The 27,778-nt window shown below is 28.7% G+C and overlaps 1 protein-coding gene across 1 annotated transcript; it reads right to left on the reverse strand.

Moving 5' to 3' along the window:
* Positions 1-2,899: 2,899 nt before the first annotated feature.
* Positions 2,900-21,556, reverse strand: LOC136978852 (uncharacterized). The gene is made up of 10 exons (XM_067274675.1): positions 21,338-21,556; positions 14,298-14,450; positions 13,973-14,055; positions 13,509-13,620; positions 13,011-13,133; positions 12,797-12,908; positions 12,583-12,698; positions 11,063-11,206; positions 10,438-10,563; positions 2,900-3,900 (listed from the first exon to the last, which is right to left on the reverse strand). The coding sequence occupies exons 1-10, from the start codon at positions 21,357-21,359 to the stop codon at positions 3,128-3,130; spliced, it is 1,764 nt and encodes a 587-aa protein (XP_067130776.1). The 5' UTR covers positions 21,360-21,556; the 3' UTR covers positions 2,900-3,127.
* Positions 21,557-27,778: the final 6,222 nt, after the last annotated feature.

Genomic DNA, 27,778 nt, shown 5'->3' on the forward strand with positions numbered 1-27,778 from the left:
CCTTTTTTTTTTTGGATCTACCTACGTATATAGGCCCACATATGCCGACAAATACTAAAGAAAGTATCTATGTATTAAGACTGAAGAGATAGTTGCTATATCCAAAGTGCGTATTGTGAAATAAATACATTGGATTATGCTGCAAATTAAGTGTCTCAAGGTCATTCTGTTCCCTGTTTAACTCAGTTTGATAAGTCTGTCTTTGAGAAAAGTGCACTTAACACAAAACACAAAATTAATCTATCTACTTTATTTTTTTCATGTTGTTCACGATGTTAAAAAATAATCAAAATTGGGGAGAAATAATTAAATGAATTTTCTTGTTACCTTTATCAATAAATAACATTTAAATTAAAATAACACAATTTACAATAACTATTTAGAGAAATACTAGCTTGTTCCATCCGACTTCTCCCGGGATTATAAAGTATTTGTCGGAATAATTTTTACGCCCGGCATTATTAATCGTAAATTTCAAAAATGTACGTAGTTAAAACCAATGAGCTTGAATATACTACATAGAGCAGTACTGACATAGAGTGTCTTGTCTTTTATCAGCTAGTCGGGCATGAACTTCAAGGCTATATCACCCCGTTGTAAAATGTGACGTAATAGTCATGTAATAGCAGTTATATGCGTTTATGATGGTCTTTACGCGGGGAATAATGCCTTTCGGGAGGTTTTTTAAGGGTAACTGGCCCCTATTCAGGCGTTACAGACGTGGAGAATACCCGGAAAATTCCACGTGGCCAGCCCGTCCGGGCCTGGCGCGAACCCACGACCTAACTCCCAGTGTTCAGGAAACGGAACCGCTTGGCCACTGGTGGACTTATATAAAGTGACTGTGATCTTACATACAGCGCTCTTGGTACTATCGGGTACTATCGACCGCATTCCCCACTATCATCCGTCTGTCTCTCCCTTAATCTCGAGAATGGTGTTAGAAAGATGAAAGCTGAGACTGGACATGGAAACCTTAGGGACAAGAGGCCCCAATTAACTATACACGAACTTACGATGCAAATCAGAAGTCACATTATTTTAATTCAAAAATTTCCCTGAATGGTGTTAAATAGATGACCGGTATGACTGTATGGTACAGGAAAAGTATGATGTACAGGGGCAAGCCACCACTAATTTGAGAGAGCATTTATTTTAAATTAAATAAATTAAAATGATTAAAAATTGCAGCCCGGCATTGTGACCATGTCACAATGAACAATTGCTTGTCTCATCTAAATCTGGATTGTTTCGTTTGCCCCTAGATTTGATTTAGGTAAGTAGATAAATGATATAAATCTAGATTTTTTCATCTCCAATTTAGCTATTTTCTAGATTTTATTTAATTATTCTAAAGAAGGTAAGATCCGAGTTTAGAGTGATAACTGTAGTACTTAACCCTCAATATAACAATATTTTTATAATCTAAGTAGGAGCCAGGTCTTAAAGGGCTTTACTCTCAGCCATGTGATTGTTTATTTATAGTGTACTCTGGTCAGTCTGATCCATACCATACTCAGTATTTTGTTTCATTTCCTTTCATTGTAGATTTTTTTCGGACAGTGTTTTTTTCTCTTGCAGAATATAAGTAGTGTTCTTGTGTTTTTATTATATTGTTTGTTTATGAAAATTTTGGTTTCAACTTGTGAAAATATTTACAATAAAAAACTACATTTTCACCTTTGTCATGTTATGAACCACAATGTTGAAGTTAAAATCCTTCTAAGAGGTAGCTAATAATTGTGGGAAATGGAAAAAGTTTTGCATTTTTCCATCAAAAATAGACAAAGAAAACATGCCAGTAAGTGGAAGAAACTGATATGTAGAAACTGCACCATTAGGATGTGTACAAATTGTGCACAACATGCATCATTCTGGATAACAAAAAAGTATATTAACACAAACTAACCTCTTGTTCATTATGTTGTAGACAACAACCTTAGACACTGAAGTCGTGAGCCTGAAGAGAGATTGGAAAATTACAATCCAAAATGCATTGTTAAATAGGCAAAATAAAGTGACCAGTTTTAATCCCAGTCTCTGTTAATTGCAGATAATTAAGAAAGATGTGATAAATATCCCTAGTCTCACTATTAGAAGAAACCTTTACTTATAACTTTTTATATTGTTAATTAAGTCTATTATGGAATGGCAAAAAGCTTAATTTTGAGAGTAGAGACAAGTTTTATAAAAAAATTGTAAATGTTGATAATGAGGAAAATCTTCATAAAGTCTAACCCCTCTTGATCTACCCCTCTCTTCCATGATCTCCTTTCCTCTTGAACTTTAACCACCAAAATTTAATAGCATCAATGCTCCTTATATACAAACGATCATGCCAAATTTCATTTCTTATATAAGCCAACACACACATACATGGAATACTTTTTCCCTTTTTGATTTCTTTGGGTTTGGAAGATCTCAAATGTGGATATTTGCAAAAAACTCTGAGAGTCAAATTTGACATGATTCAGATGCTTTCCTTGTTATGTATACATAGCAGCCAGGAAAGTAAAAGTAAGAATGTTTAGAAGTGCATTTAACTTATTGATAGAGAATATTTTGTCTTGTTTAGAAACGTTTAAATAAAAACTTAGAGAGAGAAATGTCTTGTTATTTACTTTCAAAATGAAAAAGAAAACCTAAGTAGGATCATTTTGAGTCGCACCATCTCAGTTAAGGGTTAAATAATTTATCTGGCTTGTGTTGAACATTGACTAGTTATATAGAAAAGAAAAAAAACAATGCCAATACCTAAATCACAGAAAATATTTCAAAGATTTAAATACAATTTTTAAAAATTTTACATTGAATACATTTTGTTTAAATTTATGTTAAATAAATATATTAATCAATATTTGTTACAGGATAATAAATAACTACATATTTTGAATCATAGAAAAAAGAAAAATATTGTTTTATTGAAATTTTTCATATATTTTGTAATATTGTTTAAGATTACAATATTAATTTATCAACAGTACTAAGTGGTTTCACTTTAAATGTATACTGAATATTGTATACATATTGTATATTTGTGCCTTGTATATATACACTGTACATTTTTAATCTTAATTACAATATCTTTTTTAAGTTCTAATAAAAAATAGATCATGTTTTTAAATATTTACTCTTTATCGTATGGTTCTAGAGAGCAAATAACTGCCTTCATAAATGAAGCCGCGATTAATGAAGCATAAGGTTGCCAATCCTTTTGTTCTGTACCATCCTTATAATCTGCAATTCCCCTTATAAAAACATAGTTGTCTTTTCGATTTCCATGTATTGATTCGATAACGCTATCGAATTCTTTGTCGTATGCTAACAGTCCATTCTGATTTGCAAATTCTAGTCTTAAGGAATCGTCTCTCATTAAATGCCTTCCCGAACCTATGGCTCCAAAGTGCACGACGGGTAATCCTGCCTGTCGAGGATCGAATGAATTTTCTGGCGGACTGGGGTGACCGACTTCAATAACATCTTTTCCTCCAATGCACATAAATAGTTTATCACTTTCTTCGGCTGGTCTATCAAAGTCAGCTTCTTGGTTTTTTAAATCTTTGAGACCTTCCTCACTGTAAACTTTCCATGGACAAAAACCATCATTTCCTCCAATGTATTGTTCCCACAAATTCTGTGCAACTGTTTGTAAATGCATGTGAGGTGGATTCCATGTTTTTATATTAAAGTTTTTGGTAGAAGTTAACGGATTATTTGATGCATTTTCCACTGAATTCCATGTTTTCTCACAATATAAATAAATATACTTTTTCAATAAATCCTTTGCTGGAACAGAAACTACAATATCTCCAAGTCTTACATGTTTTGAATAATCTGTATAATGAGGTACACCACCTCCCACACCAACAAGAAATATGTATTCAACTCTCTGAAAGATTCCTACAAAATATTGTGAAAACGTTAATATTTCAATAAAAATAATATAACAATATAATGAATCATTTTATATAAACTGTTCACCAATTTTATATTAATATTTATAAGAACTAGATTAAAACTGTTAATATTACTCTATTTGAATATTATATAAATTTCTTATTCATTACTCATAATGTGTGCTAAATGTATATGTTTTTTGCTATAACTGAAATACAGGTAACCCTTGTATAACATGGGAGTTATGTTCCAAAAAATTTCAGTGTTATGCGAATCCGTGTTATACAAAACAAAGAAATAGTACATAAATAGTACAAAAGAGAGGTTAGGTTCCAAAAATTTAAAAACATGCTATTATATTTTCATAATTAAGATAAATATCTTTATTAAACTTTTCTTAAGAAGTGATACATATTAATATAAATACAGAAACTATTCTAACCTCAGCACCAGGGTGAAATCTACACTATCTGGAACCTGTAACCGGTGCATAACGCATATATATTATATATTGCGGTTATCAAACATTTTCTTCGTCATCACTAAGCACTATTAACCGAGGGCGTTTTCTTTTTGGCAAGATATCCTTATCCACTGAGCATTTTTCTGCATTATTTTCAGATCCATGCTCTACCTTTTGCAAAAAATATGTTATGTACTTGTAAAGGTGTGGATTGTACCAACGATCAGAGGTGCGGTTCAATGCCTAAAAACCAGTGACAAAATAAAGCAAGTATGGAATAAGCGAAAAACATCTGGCAACACAAAAGCAGAAGTGTTGAGATTTGGCAATACAAAAGCAGAAGCGTTGAGATCTGGCAACGCTGAAACAAGTTTTGAGAAGGACCACATGTATCGACAAAAGGCAGGAAAAGAAAATTTACATACTGTACTTAAGTACTAATAGTTCACGAAAATTATGCAGGAAAATCTGTGTACGTACGTGCTTGAATGTCAAATGAGATATCTTTCGCACTTAAAAGCTTTATCACACTTATTGAACTGTTGTATGGGGATTTCCCTAATTTCAAATTAGATAAAATTCGCTTTTAATAGTTTTTATTACATTTCATGTACGAGGGTTTTACCCAATTCTCGAACCGTGTTAAAATGAATCCGTGCTATAAAAGCACCTTGTTATATGGGGATGTTCCCAATTCTTGAACCATGTTAGAGTGAATCCATGCTATAGAAGTGCCGTGTTATATGGGGGTTACCTGTACAACAAATTCCAAATACTTTTATGATTGCAAAATGTATTGCAAACTGGACTGTATTATGCAATGAAAATAGACATTTTAATTCTGGATTGAATATACTAAAAGTTGTTTATTTTTATTATAATTTTATGTATAGCATTATAAGTATTTATATTTATATAAAATTTATAATTGTTAACATAAACTTATATACAGAAGATTATAATCACTTATAATTCCATATGAGATGTAATAATGATTTATTACATATATTTCTTGCTTTAATTAAAATTGTTTCCAATAAAAAGTTTTTACTATTTGAGATAAATAATATTTTTTTACTTCTTTCCAATCTGGTATGAAATCTGTCACCAACTTCGATAATACAATAGTTCATTTATCATTCTTTATATCTTTTTTATGGAAGATTTCAGAGTTCAGAATTCTAGAACTCTGTATTTCAATGATCTTTCTGTTGTTTCTATGTAGCACATTATTTCTTTTAAACAGTATTCTAAAAACTCCATATTTTTCTGTTAACTATAAATCTTAATCATTAGTGCACAAAGTAAATAATAAAATGTTTTACATTATAATTTGTTATAATATAAAGCATTTTATATATACTTTATTTACTCAATTCTAAGATGTATTTTTTTAACTCATTTTTCTTCTCCAAAATAGAGATGCTTATTAATAAGGGCCAGAAATAAATACACACATAAAAATGCCATATATATGCTAAAATTTGTAGGTTTAAATGCATATGTCCTTTACTTCTGTCTGTGAACAAATCTTACTAAATCTATTATGTACAGTAGTATGTACTGTACTGTACATATTAAGTGGGAGGAGATAAAAGAATGCAAGTTAGACAGTTCAAATTTAAAGCATTTGAATTTTGTATGCTCATCTTGTATGGATGTAGTGATATTTCTCACCTAAACTGTACATGCTCAAAAAGAGATTCATTATACAAATAGCACAAATAGACTATACATCATTCGAAAAAATAGCACTTGCAATCACACAAGCAAGCTATAAAGTTTATAAAGCATTTATTTAGTATAAAAATGATCAAATCTGCAAAATATGCATTAATAATCATAAATACATATAAACTGTGCATTATCAGACAGTCTTAATTTGATTCATTTGCATCCAAATTGTGTTTGTGGTTGACTACACCTATAACACTATACTAATGGAACTCAAAATCATGTATAAACAGAGTTCGTGTCAACTGTGCCATAAAAATTTTATGGCACGGCTTTATGGCACAGTTGACACAAACACTGTTTATAAATAATTTTGATTTCCATAAGTATAGCGTTATAGGTGTAGTCTAACCACAAAATACCTTATGACAATTTGTTTATAATTAGCGATTATGACATTCATGGAAATTGGCATATGAGCAGAGTGAGTCGGTCAAACTTCCATTCATACCATAATCACCTATATTATAAACTAATTGCATAATATACTATTATATCAGGGTTTCAACATTATAACATTTAAATGCATGTGCATACAAATCTTGCCCTTATTAGAACTGATGCATTTACTATCTAAAATAACAATCAAAAGTTATTGTGAGAAGACCATATAATATGTTTTCTGATATACTACTCAAAAATCACATCAGTTCAAATGAAATTTGTTGATATTTGTTGATGTTTAATTTAAACTCACTTTTAACGTGTAAAATGAGCATTTCAGAAGACATTATAAATGGTGCAGCATTAAAAGAAAAGTTATTACATACTAGCAGATAGCCCGGCGTTGCTCGGACAAAAAGTAATGATAGCAAAGATTAAGATTATTAGATTATAGCCAATCTTCTCGTTTTCATTTAGTGCAAGAATTAGGTCCCCCCTCTTCTGAGACTAATTAGAGAATTTTTCAAGGTATCTGCTTACCACACTGGGATAATGATAAATAAGACTCACTGCAACCACTAACCACATAGTACCACTAAGTGATAAATAATAAATGTTTTCTGGGTTCTTCTTCGGGTTTAATAAATTCAAAAAAATAAGATGGATCTTCCAGAATCATTCATAAATATACATTCAAACGTAAAACCAAACATTAAGATGAAGAGTTCGAATAAAGCGAAATTATGTTCATGCACTCCCCATGTCAAGTTTATATACAATGGAACACTAAATATTGTTGAGAAGGGTCTAAAAATATGTTTGATTTCCCCCATAAATGCAAAAAAGGCATCTAAAATAGTACAGTAAAAGTTCTTCAGGGTAATCCTTAACCCTCTCTCTCTCTCTCTTTGCACGGTGGAAATTTTGAAAAATCCCTTCTTAGTGTACGTTTTCATGATGAACCTAACTGTGTACCAAATTTCAACTCCTAACCGTTTGGGCTCTGCACTTTATTATTATTATTATTATCATCAACCCATCTCGATTATAAGATACAGAAGAGAATGGAAACAGATCTGTTAAATATTACCTGTTTCATGACATTTGTATACTTTGTTACTTAACTTAATAAAATTGATTATTTAAAATCTTTTCTCTGTAAGTATATAAAAATCCAAGCTTGAATTATATATTAGTAATCAAATAATAAAGTTGAATTTTTGGGCCAAGTTATAGCTTGATAATATGGCTTTCTCATTTCACTTTCCCTTCATTAAAAAAAGAACTTAAAATTCAATTCCAAACTATTGTGTCTTAAATCAAGGCAATATGATATATATCATATTGATCATCCAGTATTTATATATATACATGAGGTACAGTACATATGTACTGTACAGGATGATCATAATTAAAGTATCCCTATTCAGAAACATCTAGAGAGACATTTATTGAACATAATTAGACCAAACCCAGTAGTAATACTATGAGTATACCGGGCATGCAGAAGGGATCCTTTTGAAAAAAGTTTAGTTACAAAAGAAACCACCAGGGGTCAATGTGGTGCTGTGAGATGAGTAAAACTATGATATGTACTTTGAAAAAGATTGCCATATGAGTAAACCAGCATTTATGCATGCTTGCTTAAAGTTTTTGCCTTGAGAAAATGAATTCAAGGAAACTGGGCATGGGGTAAACACTATTACATGAAAGGTTTGAGACTTAACATTATTTTTATGTTAAACCTCAAACAGGCTATGTATGGTACAGTAGTAACATTAGTGATGCAATAGAGATTCCTCAATGTGGTCTCCATTTATTGTGTATTAGAACTTGCAAATGGTGAACAGTATATTCAATTGCAGAATACAAATGAACTATAATGTTATTCACATGCAGTTTTATTCTGACTTTTAAAACAGTCAAGTTAACTCACCCTAATATTTTTAAGATCAAAGGGGTTATTATCTGAGGAACAAGGTGTTGGACCCATACTGACCCCTGATAGTTGTTATGGAACTAAACTTTTTCACAAGGATTGCTTCTGCATGTCCTGGATAGAATTATTATCAAATTTGGTCCAATTATGCCTAGTAGACACCTCTCTAGATGTCTCTGAATAGGGATTAATTATGATTACCCTGTACATATACATATAATACACATCGCAAATCCCGATGAGTTAATATAGGAGATGTTCATTGGCCATTGATGTAGGATCTCCAGCTGGCGCCGTTAGTAACCATGGAATGTTATATTGTAGTTTAAATACTTCTGGAAGCGAAGGTTGGCTTGGGGTCAGGTGGTGCAATTGGTAGCGCACTGCACGGCAAGTGGAAGCTGCAGGTTCAAGCCCCACCCCGGTTAGTTATTTTCTTCCAGAAAGTTCTAAATTATTTATTTAATTATTAAAATTATAATTATTAATTTAGTTAAGAGATGGCACCTAACACTTACCACTAATACCAAATTTATTTGTGTTAATTGTTTGATTATAGCTACATTATAGCTCGAATATTTAGGTGATAGTTGGTTTATTACCCTGTACATATATACACAAAAAAGTATTTATAAAATTTTCAAATTTGTTCAATGAAAAACGTTTATAATTTAAATTACATTCAATATACTTATGAGGTCTTTCATATTGAAAAAATAAAAATGCTTTTAATAAATTGTATTTTAATATTGAATTGTCAAATTTGTGCAACATTAATTGAACATTATTTCAGAGTAAATGAAAAACAAGTCTAACAATGATGTCAATATAAAAAATGGTCTCATAATTTGAATTTAGGATATTATCATTGATGAGTTGTTTTCTAAAGACTGCTTTTAACTTATTATTTATCTATGGAATATTATATTTGATTAATCTAAATACCAAAAATATTTATATTATATATGGTATTATTTATCTAATTACAAGGATGTTTACACTTAATATTTATGAATTTTATCTGTTATATAGATATCTCTAGTTACGACTGATATAAAATATATTTGATAGAACAGAGTAATTTCTTGTTTTCAAAATTCACAAAACAATAGAAGGATTTTTAAAGAATTTTAAAGATAAAAGAATTTTGAAACAGAAAGAATTACTCTGTGACTCAGAAACAGTTATCCTAACCAAAACTTATCAAATAAATGGCTTAATAAATTGATATAAAAATTTTCTAATATTATTTAAAACTGGCACTTAATCCATTTCATAAAATGAATATGGTATTTTTAGCTAACTATTTTATTTATATAATTTTTGATGTATTTCTGATGTAATACAGTAACAAATTAATGAAAAATTTATACTTTAAAAATGTCAAAGAAATTTAATCTTTTAAATATCTGTGGAAGATAAACATCTGCTCACATTAGATATCATAACAAAACTTATTGGGATTCACTTCTTGTTTCTATTTTTAATGATATCATTCAATGAGTATGACTCATTAGCATGTAGACATTTATAGTTTCTGAACTGTTTCATATCAGAGATCATTAGTAAATGTATGTCTCACTTGTAACTTAAAAGAATATCACATTATGATCTTAATAAATTGAAATATCTATAATAGAGAAATGAACTCTATTTTTATCATATATTTATACCTATGTAATAGTGGAGATTCTGCAAATTTTATTTCAAAACTCCTTGTAATTTTTTGTTTTAAAATGACTTATTTTAAAAAATACTTGTGCAATGATGTTCATGTAAAATTTTCTTATTATGGTGCAAGTTTTTTATTTTCATTTGAAATTTTCAGGAATTTGAATTAGAAACTTTAAAGAATTGAAATAAAAACTATTATTAAAAATTAAAACTAATTTTAATAATAGTTTTTAAGGCAATATTAAAAATTCATAATATTTTATTTATGAAAAAAATTATATATTAAATTTACATAAAAAAAAATTAATTAACTAACTGATATTTAGTCAATTCAATACAAACTTACCAAGTAGTCGAGTCATGGTGTTTCCTGCAGAAATCATAGCACTTCGAGAATGTCCTACTGCAGGTAATTTAGTAGAAACTACACGATGCATTCCAATATTTCCAAGAGTATAAACATTTGAATCACCTGAAATTATAAACAGGTTTACAAATGGAAATATATAATATAAATTTATCCATTTAAAAAAGATATATTTTATTATAGGAACAACAGAGCTGCTTATCATTCATTATCTAATACAAAATTATGAGTATTGAAAATTATAAAGTACTTAAAGTAAAATATTACAGTATTTCTGTTTTTCCAGAACTGTGTTGTGTCATTTATTGTTTCTTTCTATGTAAAATATAGAAAGTAATAATAAAATATTATTATTTACAAATTTATTAATGATAATTTTTCTTGAATTACTTATATAAATCAAATTATGTGTATTAAATTTAATCTGAAGATGCTTTGAATAATAAAATCAAAAATACTCATTAATGTTTGGTTTATTTAAGTACCATAATGGAAAAGTATTATCAATAAATCTATAAATATGCAGTTCTAAATTTATGATAAAAAGTTTCTTTTATTTACTTAAATTATAAGTAAATATTTGATACTATATGATGGAGCTAACCTTCAGTTTTATATCTGACATAAGTATCTTTATTTTCAATCATAGCATCAACAGCAAGTTTTTCACAATATTGAGCAGTTATGATAGCTATTGTTGGCTGCTTAGCATTGACAACAGTTGGCATTTGACGGACTAATTTTACTTCTGAAAAATAAATATACAAAATTAATAGTAAGTAATATTAATATTTTATAGATAGATATATCTAAATATAATGTAGATTTAAATTTTAAAATCTATTGTTTTATAAAGATAGTGAGAAATACAAAGGTCTAAATCCAAAATTTTCAATAATTTAATAAATTGTGTAAATCTAAAATGTTTTAATACTTTTAAATTTTCATATTTTTATGTCTAAAATTATAAATAATTAGACAATTAATGATATCTGAATTTATTTTTATTTAAATCACTTTTTAATTTTATAAATAGTACAACAATTCATAAGAATTAATATGGACTTTGCTATTTTAGGAAGATCATGCCCAAGATTTTATTTTCAAATGACTAAAACTTTTCCAGAACATCAGGAAAAGATTCACTTAACTGTAGCATGACTAATAGAAACTATAACATATACATTCTAGTAAATTATTAAATAATTTGAAATATACCGATTTTAAACAATATGAAATACTTTGAACAGTTTTTAGCTATTTTTAACTGGAATCTTTTTGAGGAAATTTAAGTGAATTTATATGAATAAAACTTAATCTTTCTTTCAATTGTGATCAGTTTTGCTTAAATTAATTTTCAAATACATTTTATTAAATATATCAAATCAAAAGAGATTTTGTAATAAAAAATCTGTAAATATTAGAAGAAAAAGAACCAAATACAAAATTAACATTATCAATTTACTATCTGTTTATGTACTTGTAACTGTATTTTGTAGTTAAAAAATTATCAGTTATAGAAAATTTCTTTTTGTAAAAATATATGATTTACATTTAAATTTTAATAATTATAACAAAACACAATAAGAAATAGTAATAAAAACATTAATTAAATGATGGTATAATAAAGCGGTATTTGGTATATCAAATTTCTGTCAGGGTGGAGTCTGTATCTAGTGAGCATTGAATACAATTTCAATTTTCACTAAAAATGGACTCTGCATTTCCTTCTCCCAGATGGCCTCTTAACACTCTAAGTGAAAAATGGACAACAAGAAAGATAGAATATTCAATACATTGATGATTTATAGTTTCCACAACTGCAGTGCAATATCAATAACTCAAAACTTTTAAAAATAATTTTCTTATTTGAGTTTTAACCTCAGTATAATATAAAATGTTTTTAATATAATTCCCCAATTTTTGAAAATATGATAAATAAACAAACCAATAAATAGCAGTAAAATTATCAGATTTAGCCATAACTGAGGAATTTCTTTCCTAATATCCACACAGAAAAATCATGAATTTTGATTTGCTGTTGAAATATGGAATGGAAGCCTCAATTTTTTGGTACTTTTTTTAATTCAATAATGTAAAATATTAAAAAAGCATTACCCTCACCTGTATCATTCTGTGTAACTCTAGAATAAAATCCTTTTCCCATATTTTTTATTAATCCTGTCGAAATAAGTGCATTTAAAATATCAATCAGTTCTTCTTCAGAGCATTGGAATGTACTAAATATTAACAAAAAAATTGTTTTATTATAATTTCAATAAGAACTATAGTTATTTTTAGAACAGAATAAAAACTATAGTATAAATAATAATAATACTTGGACATATCTTCCACAGATAAAGAATTAGGATAAGCTGATTCAATCATTTCTAAGACTTTTACTTTTGTCAGTTGAACTTTTAAAGGTGCTGAAAGGTCATTCATCATATCTATAGATAAATTATTTCATTTTAGTAGTTAAATATTATATTTTTAACTTATTAACATAAGATAATCCATAATTTATAATTATTACATTATTGACAATTTACCTGCATGTATTGGCAATTCAATTTTACTGCAATCCAGTTGTTTCATATCTACTTCAATTCTTTTAATATCGACATATCTGTTTTGCATTAGCTTCATTATTTTTTTAATGAACCCAACATAATCTATTAAAAATAAAATTATATATTCAACATTACATAAACAAATTAATATAAATATAAAATTTAAGTTTTCTCATTTTATACAATTTGATATTATTCCTATTAAGTAATAATTAAAACATTAAATAATTATCAGATATATTAAGCCATGCCAATAAATTCAAGTTTATTCACCAATTTAATGAAAAAGGTTTTATAAAGAAAAATCAAAAAATAATATATGTAATCATTCAAGTTGAAAGTTCTTTTTTGAGGCATATGTCGACTAGACAATTCTCATTAATTATCAGAAATAAACCTTAGTAAATTCAAATTAGTGACCCAAATTTTATCAATAGCTACAGATTGATAAGTGATAGTCATAAATATCAGCCATACCTCTTGGAAATTCAAAAGGACTAATTAATTCTTTGAAAAAATCTTGCGCATTATGCATTTTTTCCTTTTCGGAAATGTGCTCCTTGAACCAGAATAACAACTTTCGTCTTTCCTATGGAAAAAGTATAAACTTATGTAATTTGAAAAGGAGGAAAAACATAAAAAGCTAAGTTTCTAGAGTTATTTATGAACTCTTTTCATAAACATCACAAAAGATTTATATAAATCAAGAATTAATGTTGTAATTCTGAAACTTTATTTCACCAATAATTTTACAACTATTCTTAATAAAAATTCTTAAATAGTTTAATAGTTGGATAGGAAATTAAAATTCTCAAAATTATGTCTAAATTATATAGGATATAAGTAATCTAATCAATAGTTTGTTAGGAGTTCAATACAAATATTTTTCTATAAAAAATAACTCAAAATTCTAAATAATATAAAACTTCTACAAATTATACCTTTGTCTGGTCATTATTCACTGCATTTGTTAAAAACACCTTAAATTCCAATGAGAGATGAGGAGGATCATCTGTTAAACTAACTAAAAAGAAAAAAAAATGGAGAAAATGTCAAATAATTTATTTTAATTATGTATTCTGAACTTAACAACGATATAAATAGAACAAACGACAAGAATAAAACACCATTATCATTTAACAGTATCCATAATTATTAAAAGCTTAATTATGAAGTTTAATATAATTTAATAATAAACATATCCTGCTTGAAAAATGAGGACATCCTTTCTTGAAAACGCCGATATTATTTTAATAGATGCAATACCTGTTTCAGTTTGTTTGTTAATGACTATTCCCCTATGATCGCCTCCAGCTACGTGCACCACGTTGCTGCTGTCCAGATCGACCTGTTTCTGACGATCCATCCGTATCCTTGTGTGCCCCTGACCTTTTTTAGTAGGTGTCATAACAATACGTTCTACAAATAAATTTAAACTTGTTAGAAAAATACGCGAGAAAAGAACCTAAAGATAAACACGATTTTTTTATAGTCTTTTTTATCTCTATATAAAGACACGTTATACAAAAACTATGCATTGCTTTTATTAATGGCTTCCATATGACAAAACGAGAAGAAAAGATAGAATTTACGAGTGACAGTCTTTCCAAAGAGGGACTATGTAAGATATTTGAGTATCGTGATGAGTCTGAAGTGCATCTAACAGCTGACAGGAAGACGAACTTAGGCAGGGATGAAGAACCGGATGCTACAAACTCCGTTGGAATCCAGCGTGTCACACTTCCCCATTCACTGACAGTTATGAATCAATGTCAGAACTATTTTTATCCAGAATTCTCTTTCCAGTCGAAAATATCTCGAGATATAATATTTGAGTCGATAACTAATTAGCCGAAGATAATTATCTTTTATTTTAAACTTGGTAATAATAGATAATTAACTTTCTAAAATGTCAAACGTTGTTAAGGTATCCAGAACGATTAATATTTGTTAAAGGTTAGATCAACTGCATTATTTGTTCAGTTTAATTTATAATTTAACAACATTTTTATTGATTTGCATCAATATTGCAAAAGGGAGATGGCACGATTTCCTAAAAGAGACACTTTCGGGGGAAAAAAAGGAATTTAATATTCGTTAACTCTGGCCAAATTCCAGTCGTACGATTTTATAATCGCTGGAGAATTTTTTATTTCTATTTTGAAATGATATTTAGCACGGAAGAACTTTAAATTGGAAGATCGTTTGTAGATAAAGATAATAACTGTATAAAATTTTAATAACGCGCTTGATTTCGTAATTCAATGAAACATTAAAAAAACGTTTAAATTTTGTATTTTAATGAAAAATAAATATCGTAATAATGATTTTTATTCTTTCTTATTATTGTAAATTGTCATTGGAAATCAATGCCCATTTCTACGCTTGCTAGCGAGCTTAGAGTTTTTTACTTTTATTTGCAAATGTAAAAATTAACTATTAATAAAACTAAAAAAGTAAAAAAAAGTTAAGATATAAAAAAAATATTCCGAAGTTTGTTAATAAGCAGCGTAGATTTTACCATCGATAACGCAAGTAGGTCTAGGACTACGTGTATAATTTCATCTTCGAAATCAACGATGAAAAATTCAAAATATTTATTTCGACACTATTGGCTATTGCTGTGCATAAATTCACACGATGACTAGCAATTTAACAAGAATGAATATATATTTCGACTAAGCAATTAGTTTTATTGCGAAAACAATCGAAACCATCAGAAAAATTACGCACGAAAATTATAAAAATGCAAACTTAAAGCTAATATATCAAAACATAAAATATGTTATATGCGTGTTTTATCAGTTTTATACAAGATTTCCTTTTGCAATTTTATCTATTTTATTTCGAAGATGTTCCGCAACGGAGAATAACTCATAAACTGCAATGGTCGTATCATTTAATCACATATTAACCTAGTATATTATTTAAAATTAAAATAATAATAATAAAAACCGGAAAAGTCCAATTTTGTTCTCTACTTTATAAAAGAATTATTATGACTTTCATAACTAATCGACAAATTTTAACATCCACTTGATTTACGACATCGAAACGACATAGCCTACTTTTGAACCGAGGTAAAATTCTTTGCTAGAGAATACTCGCCATCAGCAGACAATATTTATAACAGCCAACAAGTAATTACGTAATTGTATCGTGTGTTATATTATTCTGACATCCGAAGTTTAATAGGCGACGCATCTAGAATTAATTAGCTATATAATACTAATTTGCTAAATTTAATTATAGCGAAAGAAAGTTTTTGTAAAAAGAAAAAAACAAAAAAGCGAATTGTTAATCGGAAATAAATTTACGTTGTTTCAGTAAATAAAAATCGGCGATTTCGATTTTTATTAGAATAAATTAAAAGTTAACTTCATGAATATAAAAACGATGGAATAGTTCAGCGATCAATTTTGTAGGTGAAATTTTCAGTAGCCCGTCTAGACAAATTAGCATTAAAACACAGCTTTTAGCATAATTTGTTATTCACTTGTTCATCCACCGTTCTAACAGTTTTATCCATAAAAAAGTAGGTCACCTTTCTAAATCGGACGAATAATAAGGCTTCTAATTTTCATTATGGACTGAAACTTTCCGAGAGAAGAATAATTTATAAATTTTTTCTCGCTAATATTCCCAGGTGTTCGATAAGCTTATAAACATTTATCATTTATTTTAATGGAAGAGTAGACTGAATAAAAATCAACAAATCGATAAATAATTTAATTAAAATCGAATGCGATCAACAAATTGTTGGCAGGAAGTCCATCTGAGATCGTTAGTGTGCACTATGCAGTTCTATGTTAACCATTCCCAACAGTCGCTGGTAGAGTGACTAGAGACACGCGATTGTCAGAGAGAAGACCGAACACGACACATACTTTCATGTTGATTGTCATCCTTAATAGAATAATGTGCACCAGTCGCTTCCCTTTGCTCCTTATAGCATGTTAAAGGATGTTCTGATTCGCTTCCCGGATGATAGGACATAAATGGAAACCTACTAGTTAGCGGCTCGATATTATGTTAGTTATTTTCCAACAACGACTCTGGTAAAATAAAGTTTTACAAATCGTTTTATATTTTTAATAGTTAATAATAATCTAAAACGATTTTAAAATGTTAGAAGGATATTCTTGAAACTAGATGCGATACATTCGGAATATTTTTCAATTGTATGAAAGACGATAATGTAAAGAGAACTGCTTAAACTAATTCAAAAGGAGCCATTTCAATGAACTTTGAATTGAAACAAACACCGTAATTTTTATATTACAATAGGATATAATGGAGTCAAATCGAGTTCAAGTAGACGATATTTTATAGATGAACGGATCAATTTTGATTGTATTATAATTTGAACGAGCAACTTATAGTAAAGTTTTCCTAGAATAATATTTAGGATTTTTTTTTTTTGCAACAGAAATATTTGAGATCAAATTTTAATTCACTCTTAACGGTTTCTACCGAGTTGGGTGAATTTTTTTAGGCCTTGTGTTGCAAAAGATCTTTTGACAAAGGCAAACAATACGCATTTTCTTCAATTTAATCGTTACAGTTCACAGTAATTATCGAAACAATGATACTTAAGAGATAACAAGTGAAATAAATTCGATTAATTCAATATTAGATAGCGATCAAATAATAAATTTTGCTTTGTTTTGTTGGTAGAAATCGACTTATTCATGCAAACTTATTTCTTTAAACAAAAGAGTAGTTTGCAATCGTCACGATAAGGAGAAAGCACGAGAAAAACGGCAGGCTTACTCTATTCGTGAGATACTTCTTGGTCACGTTTTCGTGTACCTTATCTTAATTATATTTAAAAAATCCGAATGGATTTATTCGTAACGCAAAACAACACAAACTGATACTAATTAAAAATTCTTTTATGTTGATAAGCACGGCTCAAAAAATTCAAGGAAAAATAAATAATTAATTATTAGTATATAAAAATAACATTTTTATAGAATAAATTATTAACGTTGTAAAAATTTTTTTATTAATAAATAAAAATTTATTAATAGAAGTTTATAAAAACAGCGATGATCCCCATGCTACGTCATGACTGTTATTACTATTATTGTGTTTAGGATGTCATGGATATCCTGTTCAACCAGTAAGAGCCTACAGTGGGAAAATAGCAGACTGTACTGTTACGCTACGATAACTGTACCTTAACAAACACATTTCATAAACACTGTTCGGCTCTATATTTATTTAACTCACTGTCAATATTGTATGCCTTGACTCGAAGACATAATTTCCGTAATCAATCACGAAGGTGCCTGGAACATACGTCCCCAACAATTTGTTAACTACGAAAAAAATCTCAAATAAAACAAAGAACAATACATCTTTTCTTCAACAATCTACCGATCATATTACTATTTTAATTTGCATTCGTAACATTAAATTATTACCGGTATAACTAAAATAAAGCGAATATTTTCAGTCAACGGTACGTATTGAATTTTATTAATACAGCATTTAAAAATTGCATAACCTATATTCTATTTTCGATGGAAAAATTCAGAAAAGCAGGAAAAGAACTATTTTGAATGGTTTCCGTAGATTTTTTTTTACTTTGTAAACAATGAAATACCGGCAATACCATCCTATTCAAAACTCCCACAGTTTCGAAAAGAGAACATTTCGTCATCGAACCCGTTCTTAAAACCAAAATTACACGTCAGATATATAAATACATCATTGTTCAATAACTTCCCACTCGAACAATTAAAGAAACTGGATATAAAGTCCAAAACGAGTTGATAACCTACCTAGATGACATCACTCGCCCACATATTAAATTCGGCGTAGGTCACCGAAATTACGTGTAATCAAAATTCTACTTATACAAATTGCGTATATTTTCGTCATGCTCTCCAAACACTCCAAAACCTTTATTTATGAGTAATCGAGTGCGAGCGTGGTACTACAACGAAAACTCTCATTACGCAATCTGAACAACGCTTTAATCACGTCGTCGTCTGAATCAATAGATTATATTCAATTAAAAGCAACTTGCCCGTAATCGAGTAATCAATTACGTCAAATACTCGAGAATTTCTATTGCTTAAATTGCACATATTTAAGCTAGAAATTACTTTAAATTTACAAATCGAAATTTTGCATTTATTACTGACAATTGTCATCTTTAAAATATTCTACGCTTCATTAAAAATTTATTTCTTTTTTAATCATTTCCGCTTCGTATAGATTTTATACAGTCGATAACTCGAATGATGTCGACCCGTACAGATAGAATTGCATCAATACTTAAATCTTTGTATTATTTCCTGAGACTGTTCTTTAGACCGTTTATGCGTTTTTACGAGAGTTCTCATGATTATTTATTCTAGAAAAAATTTATTTTTTTAAAATCGAAAAACGTGTGAACCGTACAAATTTAATGGTTGTAACTATCCTGTGATTTTTCTATAGGCAATTGCCACAAACGATCACAATTAGATAATATACTGAAGACATCCGATTTGGCTGATTATCCGCTTGTAGTTGGTTATTGCGAATTAAATGCAGTTATCTTTTAGTACAAAAGAAGTTTACCAGTCTGTCATGAAAGAACTTTCTTGTTACCCATACAGTTCCTCGAGTATATATAAACTTGGTCTACGAACTTTGACTCATTCACTCGACGGTTTATTTTTACTATCGATAGATCCAGATTTTAGCCATAAACATTGCTGGACGGATGATTATTTTTCATTTAAACAGGCTAAATTTTTAAAAAAGTGCTATTGGAATTTTCTACATCCATTACTTAACTGAGAACGTCATCGGTAAGGTCGTTTTCTATCGATAAACATACAATAGACTATCTCCTTGCGAGATAGACGATATCCGATTATGGGGATGTTACGTGACCAACTGTCAAGAGTAGAGCATTGTCTTCGCTAATATAGACTTTTTAATGAGTTTAGAAACGAATTATGCCGAAGCTGCAACCAAGATTTATCCCGATAATAATGAAGTTATCGAGTACATTTTGACTGTGCATAAACATATATATGTACGGCATTTATCACGCTCAGGCAATCGCGGAAGATTTGCCAATGATTGGCAGAAAAGACCATTAAACAATTCAATTGGCTGTGAAGAACACAGTGTAGTTCATTCAACCAACTTTGGGGTCATCGTCAGGTGGACTCCCACTTGTGTGAACAATTATACTAAACGAAACGAATAGAAAAATCAGCATAGATAAAATTTATTTGCATTGTCGTTTGTTTTTATCGATACTAAAAATCTAAACAGCATCGAAATCATTTTGTCGACGTTGAATAAACACGTTTCTAAATAGAAACCACTTAATAATTTTTATAAATATTTAATTTTTTTAAACTAACTTTACGCAGCGACTTACTAAACAAGAGATGCATTGATACGGATTTAGAAGATAAGAATTGTTTATTCTGCACACGAGCTAATAATAATAATCAGATAAATGTACAAAATGTTAATATACGCCATCATTTTTAATTCGTGAATAAAATGATAGTTTTTTTTAGAACATTCCAAAAATACAAAAAATGAAACTAGCTTTTCCCACACGTTTCTATTGTACAGTTATAGAACAGTTCGGTCACAAGTGGTAGGCTACTACTATTTTGTATCGCCACCTGCGTTGTACTAGTTCTAAATTCATTTGTATGGTGCGTATAGGTTTAATATACGAATATTTATATTCATATAAATATTTATTCGACTATTGCGAAATCGATCTATATTGAGTTTTAAATTAAATTGATGACATCATACTTGCAACACCGGACTCTTAGGTTAACGAATAAGGATTGACTTGTTGAGCTATTTTCGTTAAATGAAACAATGAATTTTTCACAATAGACGCTAATCTAAGTTTACGAAATATGTAAACGAACACAAATTTCTATACGAGCAATAACAGACGAAGGAAATTGACAATAATTCTGTAGAACAACTTTTAAATTTAAACACTATAAAAAAAACTAATTGTTTATTTAAAGTATTAAAACACTTCGTTACATTAGATACAGGAAATAGGCTACAAAACACTTAAGTCGCAACAGGTATGGAAAACGAACGTGACTGTTTTAGCATAGTTTTCGATGTTTTCCTTCTATATCTGATGAAAACAGTTAACACACTCTTTCAGGCAACTTTCTACATTTATATTTTAAAAAGTCTCTTATGTTTTAAAATACTGTATAAACATAAAAATTTTCATTCCTAACAATCAGGCATTCAAAAGCGAGTGAATCATAGTAAAAACATTTTTATACAAGGAAAATGCTTACCTTCGCACGTGATTTCTTCCATTTTTCTTTTTTCTATTGAGGCGCCCGGAGATTAAAGCTTTTCGCTCTCAAATAATAGAAGGACGGTTGGGGACCGATATCCATCAACGGTCTCTACTCTTCTCCGATCTGAGTCCGGCAACACACGTGCACCACGTCATATTGGCGGCCGATGACGTCACTTCCGCTACGCTACTTCTTTTCATCGTCTTATTGGACGTCCGATCCTCCTTCGGTGACGACACGATATCGTGTGACGTAAACAGACGTTCAAAGTACAATAGAAAAATTTTTTGTCCGGTTTTGGAAATTTTTCAGATTCGATGATGCAAATTCCAAAGTGAAAATTTCACAATTTATGTTTTCTAATTATAAGTTATTTCTAGTTTCTAATATAAACGTGCTTTATACGTGTAATACAATACGATGCGCTTCTATTGTAACAATAACCTTGACAGGACTTTGATAAAGGCTACTATCAATAAAAGATAGTGTTTTGATACGGTAAATCCGTATCGTTTCCTTTTTAAACAATTTATTGAATGGAATATGTACTTCGTTAATCCATATTTATCTTAAAACTTAGTCTTATATTATTTTTTTACAAAAATTTTAATTTCAGTTGTTTATTGAAACATAATTTTTATTTATATTATCTCCTCCTTGCAAAACTGAAATAGTTTTAACATTTTCTAAATAATTTAGGTTTATCATTGGTTTCGTAACTAATACGATACTGCACTCGACATCTATTAAAAAACCTAAACAACGATGTTTAACGATCGTATAATCGTAAGGACCATATAATCGATTACAAGACAAAGTATAATTGATGCGTAGTTTACAGTAAGATGAATTAATTGGTGTAAGTGTATCGTAAGTCGATCGATCAATATATAAATTTCGATCAGTTATATTAGACGCCGTGCAGTAAATAAGTAGCTGGATACAAGAATAGGATACTATAAATGACGTAAATTATACAACTTGAATAATCAATATAAAATATAAAATACGCAAGAAGTTGTCCGATCATTTATTTAATGCAATTCACAAAAATCGAACACGCAGAACTTAAGTAGAAGTTTTTATAAGACGATCGATTTATTAAAAATATAGTGATGCATATTGTAAAATACGGAATGCTAAATAAACAATCCAATGTTGTAATTATCAAATACAGATTTCAGAAGAATAATTTTACCTTCTGAAAACTTTATTAAATAAAAAAAAGAATTTAAGTTCTTAATTAAAAGCTACTCAAAATCTACATTAATGACAGCAGCTATTAAAATATCGTGTAATCATCGATTATAAAATTTGAATGTCAACTTAATATTAAGTCGATGTCAGTCGAGAGAAAGGTAATGAAAAATCAAATTTAATATTTGTAATTAAATTTACTAAATATAGACTCTTCAATTGACAATTATCGTCAATTAGAGTCGATATTTAGTATAAAAATAATGCTTTCAAAATTTAAAAAATGATAGCCGAATACTTCTTATTTTAAATATATTCTTTAGACATCCGAGAATTTTGATATGATTACATTGATAACAAGGCATTTATTACAATCTTCGACTAAACCTGTTTTTCTACTAATGTAAATTAAAGCTTGATATTTGGATAAGTTTCAATTGTATAGGCGACTTTAATTAGTCTTTTGTGTATTTATTTAGCGACTCATGTTTATTGATAAGATAACCAATCTCCAGTGTTATAACCTAAATTTAAGGTGGGGGTGAAAAAAATCGAATTAACGTTTCCTATATAAAATTAACATGCCAAGGTTTTGATTTGAGTTTAGACAAGAAAATCTCACATTGATACCAAAAAGAATCGAATTTTGCCAATATTACAATGTAATAAAAAATACATTACATAAACATCGTCCTAGTATCATCAAAACATATTGAATTATATCGATACATAAAAAATTACACGAATTATGTGAAAATAATTGTTACATAATAAGTAATTTATTACGTTTTTGAAAATTTATCGGCACGTTAATTCATATACTGTATTTTTCATAATTTATTTTCCTACACTGATTAATTTTTATGTTTATATTCATTTATATTTACAGTTTCTATTATTAATATTGATTATGTACTGTGAGTATAGTTTTATGTAACCAACGTGTTTCGATCAATAGAAAAGAATATAATTCGCTCCTATGTACTGCATACCACGGTATATTTGAGAATATCCCATTTTTCTTGTATTAATAAAAAAAATTAAAATTCTATTTTAACATTTTACCTGATTCTAGTTACTCTATATTTATGTTTTATTTAAAGTGTATCACGCCATTTTTTGAGAAAGTAGGTATTACGCCTATTAAATCTATCATATGAATGTTTTTATGACCTTCTTTTAAACAATTTTATGAGTTTAATATTATTTTAGTGCCAATATTAGTTTCGATGAACAAAAAAACCATAAGATATTCCAAGCCTATTTTAATATTTTTACATTAAAGGTACACCCCATTATCGCTCTTATTAAATAAATATTAAATAAAGTAAACATATTTTCTTGCAAAGCATTAAAACAATTCTGTTCTTACTACAATCGCCGCCAGGAGGTTTCTCCTTCATGCATTCAAGTAGTTAGGAAAAACCATTTATACGTCAATCATTGTATAAAAACGCAAAAAGCAAAGCAATTAAATGATGATAATAATTAAATATTTATTATTATTATTATTATTTTCTTCGGTTTTAAAATAATTATCGATTTAATTTCTTATTTACGTTTCGTATAATTTTAGCATTTCTAAATATAGATGGGGTTAGGGAAAGCATGCTACGAATGGCACAACGATTTCAGATTTTCGAGGAAAATATTTTTGAAGAAAACGAAAAGATTTTTTGAGAAAACGGGTATTAAGAATAATTTAATATTTATTGGCAAAATTAACAATATATTTATAAGTAATGGATGAGGGCGGCGGTGAATCTTCCAAAGACGCAGAAAATGGCGAAAAAACGAGTGATGAGATGATATTAACGAAAATGGATAAATTTAAAAAACTATTTTATAGCGATGTCGAATGGGAAGCGTATTTATTAGAAAGAATCGAGAAAAGAGAAAAAGGTGAGGTGATTTTGGTATAAAAAATTTGAAGCATGGACAGTAGAATTAATGGAAAGCAATATTGTTCTATAGCACAGAAAGGAATAAGTCCTGTAAAAAAGAATAATTTATTAAAGAGATTAAAGAACCTATTCACAACGTCTCAAGAATGCCAGAAGTTTCTGGATAAAGAAAGAGAAGAATATCTCCAATCCCAAAGAAAAAAAGTAGATACTGAAAGTGAAAAATAATTATCTTAAAAATGTATGAAATTTTGTAATAATTATTTTGAGAAAATTCTCTTTTATAAAGAAATTATTTTAAATTATAATAATAAATTTTTTGGTTTTTATAAAACCCCAAAATATAAATTTGTCATTCTTTTAATTTTAATAAGGTTTTATATACATGGTATTTATATAAATCTCCAACAGACAACTTTTGAATTCTGTTAAAGTAGTTCTTTTATAAGTATTTTTATATATTCAAATTTTATAATCAACTGTTATTAAATACAGAACTAAGATGAATATGTAACTTTGTATTCATTTCCCTAATTCTGTATCCAAAGAAAAAAAATATACAAATACTTAATAAAACTTCCAATATGAAATTATAACTTGCATTTAAAAAGCACTAAATGTAATTAATGAATGTGTATGATTTTAATACATTATAGTTATATCAATGCATCAATGCAATTAAAAGCAAATAACATTAAAATATGTAAATCAAACTTTGTTCCTTAATGATTGCTCTTAATGAATGACTATTTGCTGATTATGTGTATATATACATATTTTTGGGGGAGGTGAATAAAATACTGTTATATTAAAAACTGTCATTTTTATGTAATAAATAGTTTTAAAAATTTGAAATTGTTTAGGGTAATCTTTAATTTTGCCATATTTTTTACTGTGATTCTTAAAAAACTTTGTAATAGTAGTAGTAGTAAATAAGAGTCCAGAGAGGCCATGAAAACTTAGTTCTTGTAAGAAATGAGCAATTTTATAGGAAATTACAAATAGAACAAGCTCTATTGAAAATATTGCTGCAAAACCAAAATGTGGAGTAAGCTCGGGGACAGTTTGGAATGTTGTTGGTGCTGACAATCATCTCTAAAATGCCAAAAGAAAAGTCTGAATCAAAGCTTACAGACAAGCAGAAGGCTGCCAGATTGACTTTGGCCAGAAATCGCAGGTGACTGGAAGGAACAGTGAAGGAATGTGTAGTCGGATTAGGAAAAGTTCAATTTAGATAGGCCTGATAGTGCCAATACTATTAGTGTGATTTAAGAGTGAGAAATCTATTCCAAATGACAAATGGGTAGGAGTTTAATGATGGTTTCAGACTGCCTTTGGAGAGCAAGGGTAAAATAAATATTGCCTTTTCTGAAGAAAGGCAGAGTGCTAAAGGATACATCCAGCAGGCTAGAAATACATTTACTTTCCTGTGGAGAAAGACTGCTATCAGTGGCAATTCCAGCAAGATCATGCTTCCATCTATACCATCGATATTACCTGGGAATGGTTTCTATCCAACAGAGTTTAAATCATGGATTGGCCAGGCATGTCACCAAATTTGAACTCTATAGAGAATGTCTGGAGACTTCTGGACAGATCAGTCTATTCAAATTGAAAGCAATATGATAATACCACTGACCTGAAGGCTGCAATCATTGAGAAATGGGATAAATTCCTCGGGATTTTCTTCAAAAGTTGATCGAGTGGATGACTGCTAGAATTTTCAAAGTAATCATAAACAAAGAAGGGCATTCTATTAGCTTCCATAAATAACCTCAAAAATATCATCATCAGTCCATTATTTGTAAGTGATCTTATAATTATTGAACACTTCAAGAAACTCATTTCTTCAATAAAATTATTCTGTTGTTTACTTTGTTGATACTTTGTATATAAATGTAAAAACAAATTGAAATACATAAAATTAAATTTGGTTATAATCTATAAATTTTAATAAACCAAGTAGTCTTATCTTTATTGAACACATTATATTTACAATATAAAAATATTCTAGTAGGGGCCATCTAATCTTCATACAAATTAGAATTTTGAAATTTCTTTTAATTTTATACATTATAAAAATAATTGAATATAAGTTTTATCTGCTATATACAAGTAGTTGAGTTTTGTACTGAAACAGCTTTATAATTTTCTCACAAAGATTTTTATTATTTATATTACATATAATTCATAAGTTCTAGTAGCCATTTGGACTATGCATTCTTAAAAATATTCAAAGGACTAAAATTTGGATTTCTGTATTTAGAGTAAATTTCTAACTTTAAAAAGTTATAAAAATGTTATTAATTATAAATAAAAAAATTGAGTTTTACAATTTTTTAAATTTATTTATATAGTAAAATTATACATAGTAAACATAATTAATACTGATTATACAGTATTATTATTAATGTATTATGCATAATGACCATAATTAAATATCCCTATTCAGTCATCTGCAGAGATATACAGCAACCAAAATTAATGTCTTTGAAATATGCAGAAGCACTTTGCATGGAAAAAATAGTTCCAAAAGCCATTATTGGGATTTTGGTGCTGTAAGCAAAAAAAGCATAATACAGTCAAACCTGTTTTTATGCAGTCTTTTTTTTGCGATTTTTTTAATGCGAATTTTTAATTTGTGCGGTTTTTTTTGTGTGATTTTTTATTTGTGTGGTATAGTCGGCGACTAGTCTCGTGCGATTCGTCATGTCTCACGTTGACTTATTATAGCTAAATAAACTTATTATAGCATAAATGAACTTATTATAGTAATATTATTGCATGAATATGCGAAAAATGAAATAATTTATTTTTTAAGTCAAAAAAACACCACCTGGACAAAAATATGTAAAACAGACGATAGACGAGATGATGCAGTCAAGTGCTGACATCTGTTGTCAATAAATTCTATTTTGTACAGTTTTGAGTTATTTTCTATGTGAGACTTTTTTTATGCGGTCCCTATTGACCGCAGAAAACAAATTTTTTTTAATTGTGTTGAGAAAACTATTTTTTATAGCCACTCATGAAGTTTCATGCGAATTTTTTTATGCGGTCCCTATCCACCGCATAAAAACAGGTTTGACTGTACATATTTTCATGTGGCTGGACTTCACAGGCATTTTAATGAGCATAAAAAAAAAAAAAAAGAGATATTTCAACTTACAAATCCTCAAGAACATTTAAAATCCAGTAACACAATTTAATGAAAACATCTAACGAATGTTTTCAACCAACAAATTCCAAATTAGAATGTGCAGAAGATAGTAAACTAAATCCCTTTCATACCTGTTGTCTCTGACTGGAACACTGTTCGGGTCAGGAACAACAG

Source organism: Centruroides vittatus, unplaced genomic scaffold (genome assembly GCF_030686945.1).
Source record: "Centruroides vittatus isolate TY-2023 unplaced genomic scaffold, ASM3068694v2 contig_1154, whole genome shotgun sequence".
NCBI lineage: Eukaryota > Metazoa > Arthropoda > Arachnida > Scorpiones > Buthidae > Centruroides > Centruroides vittatus.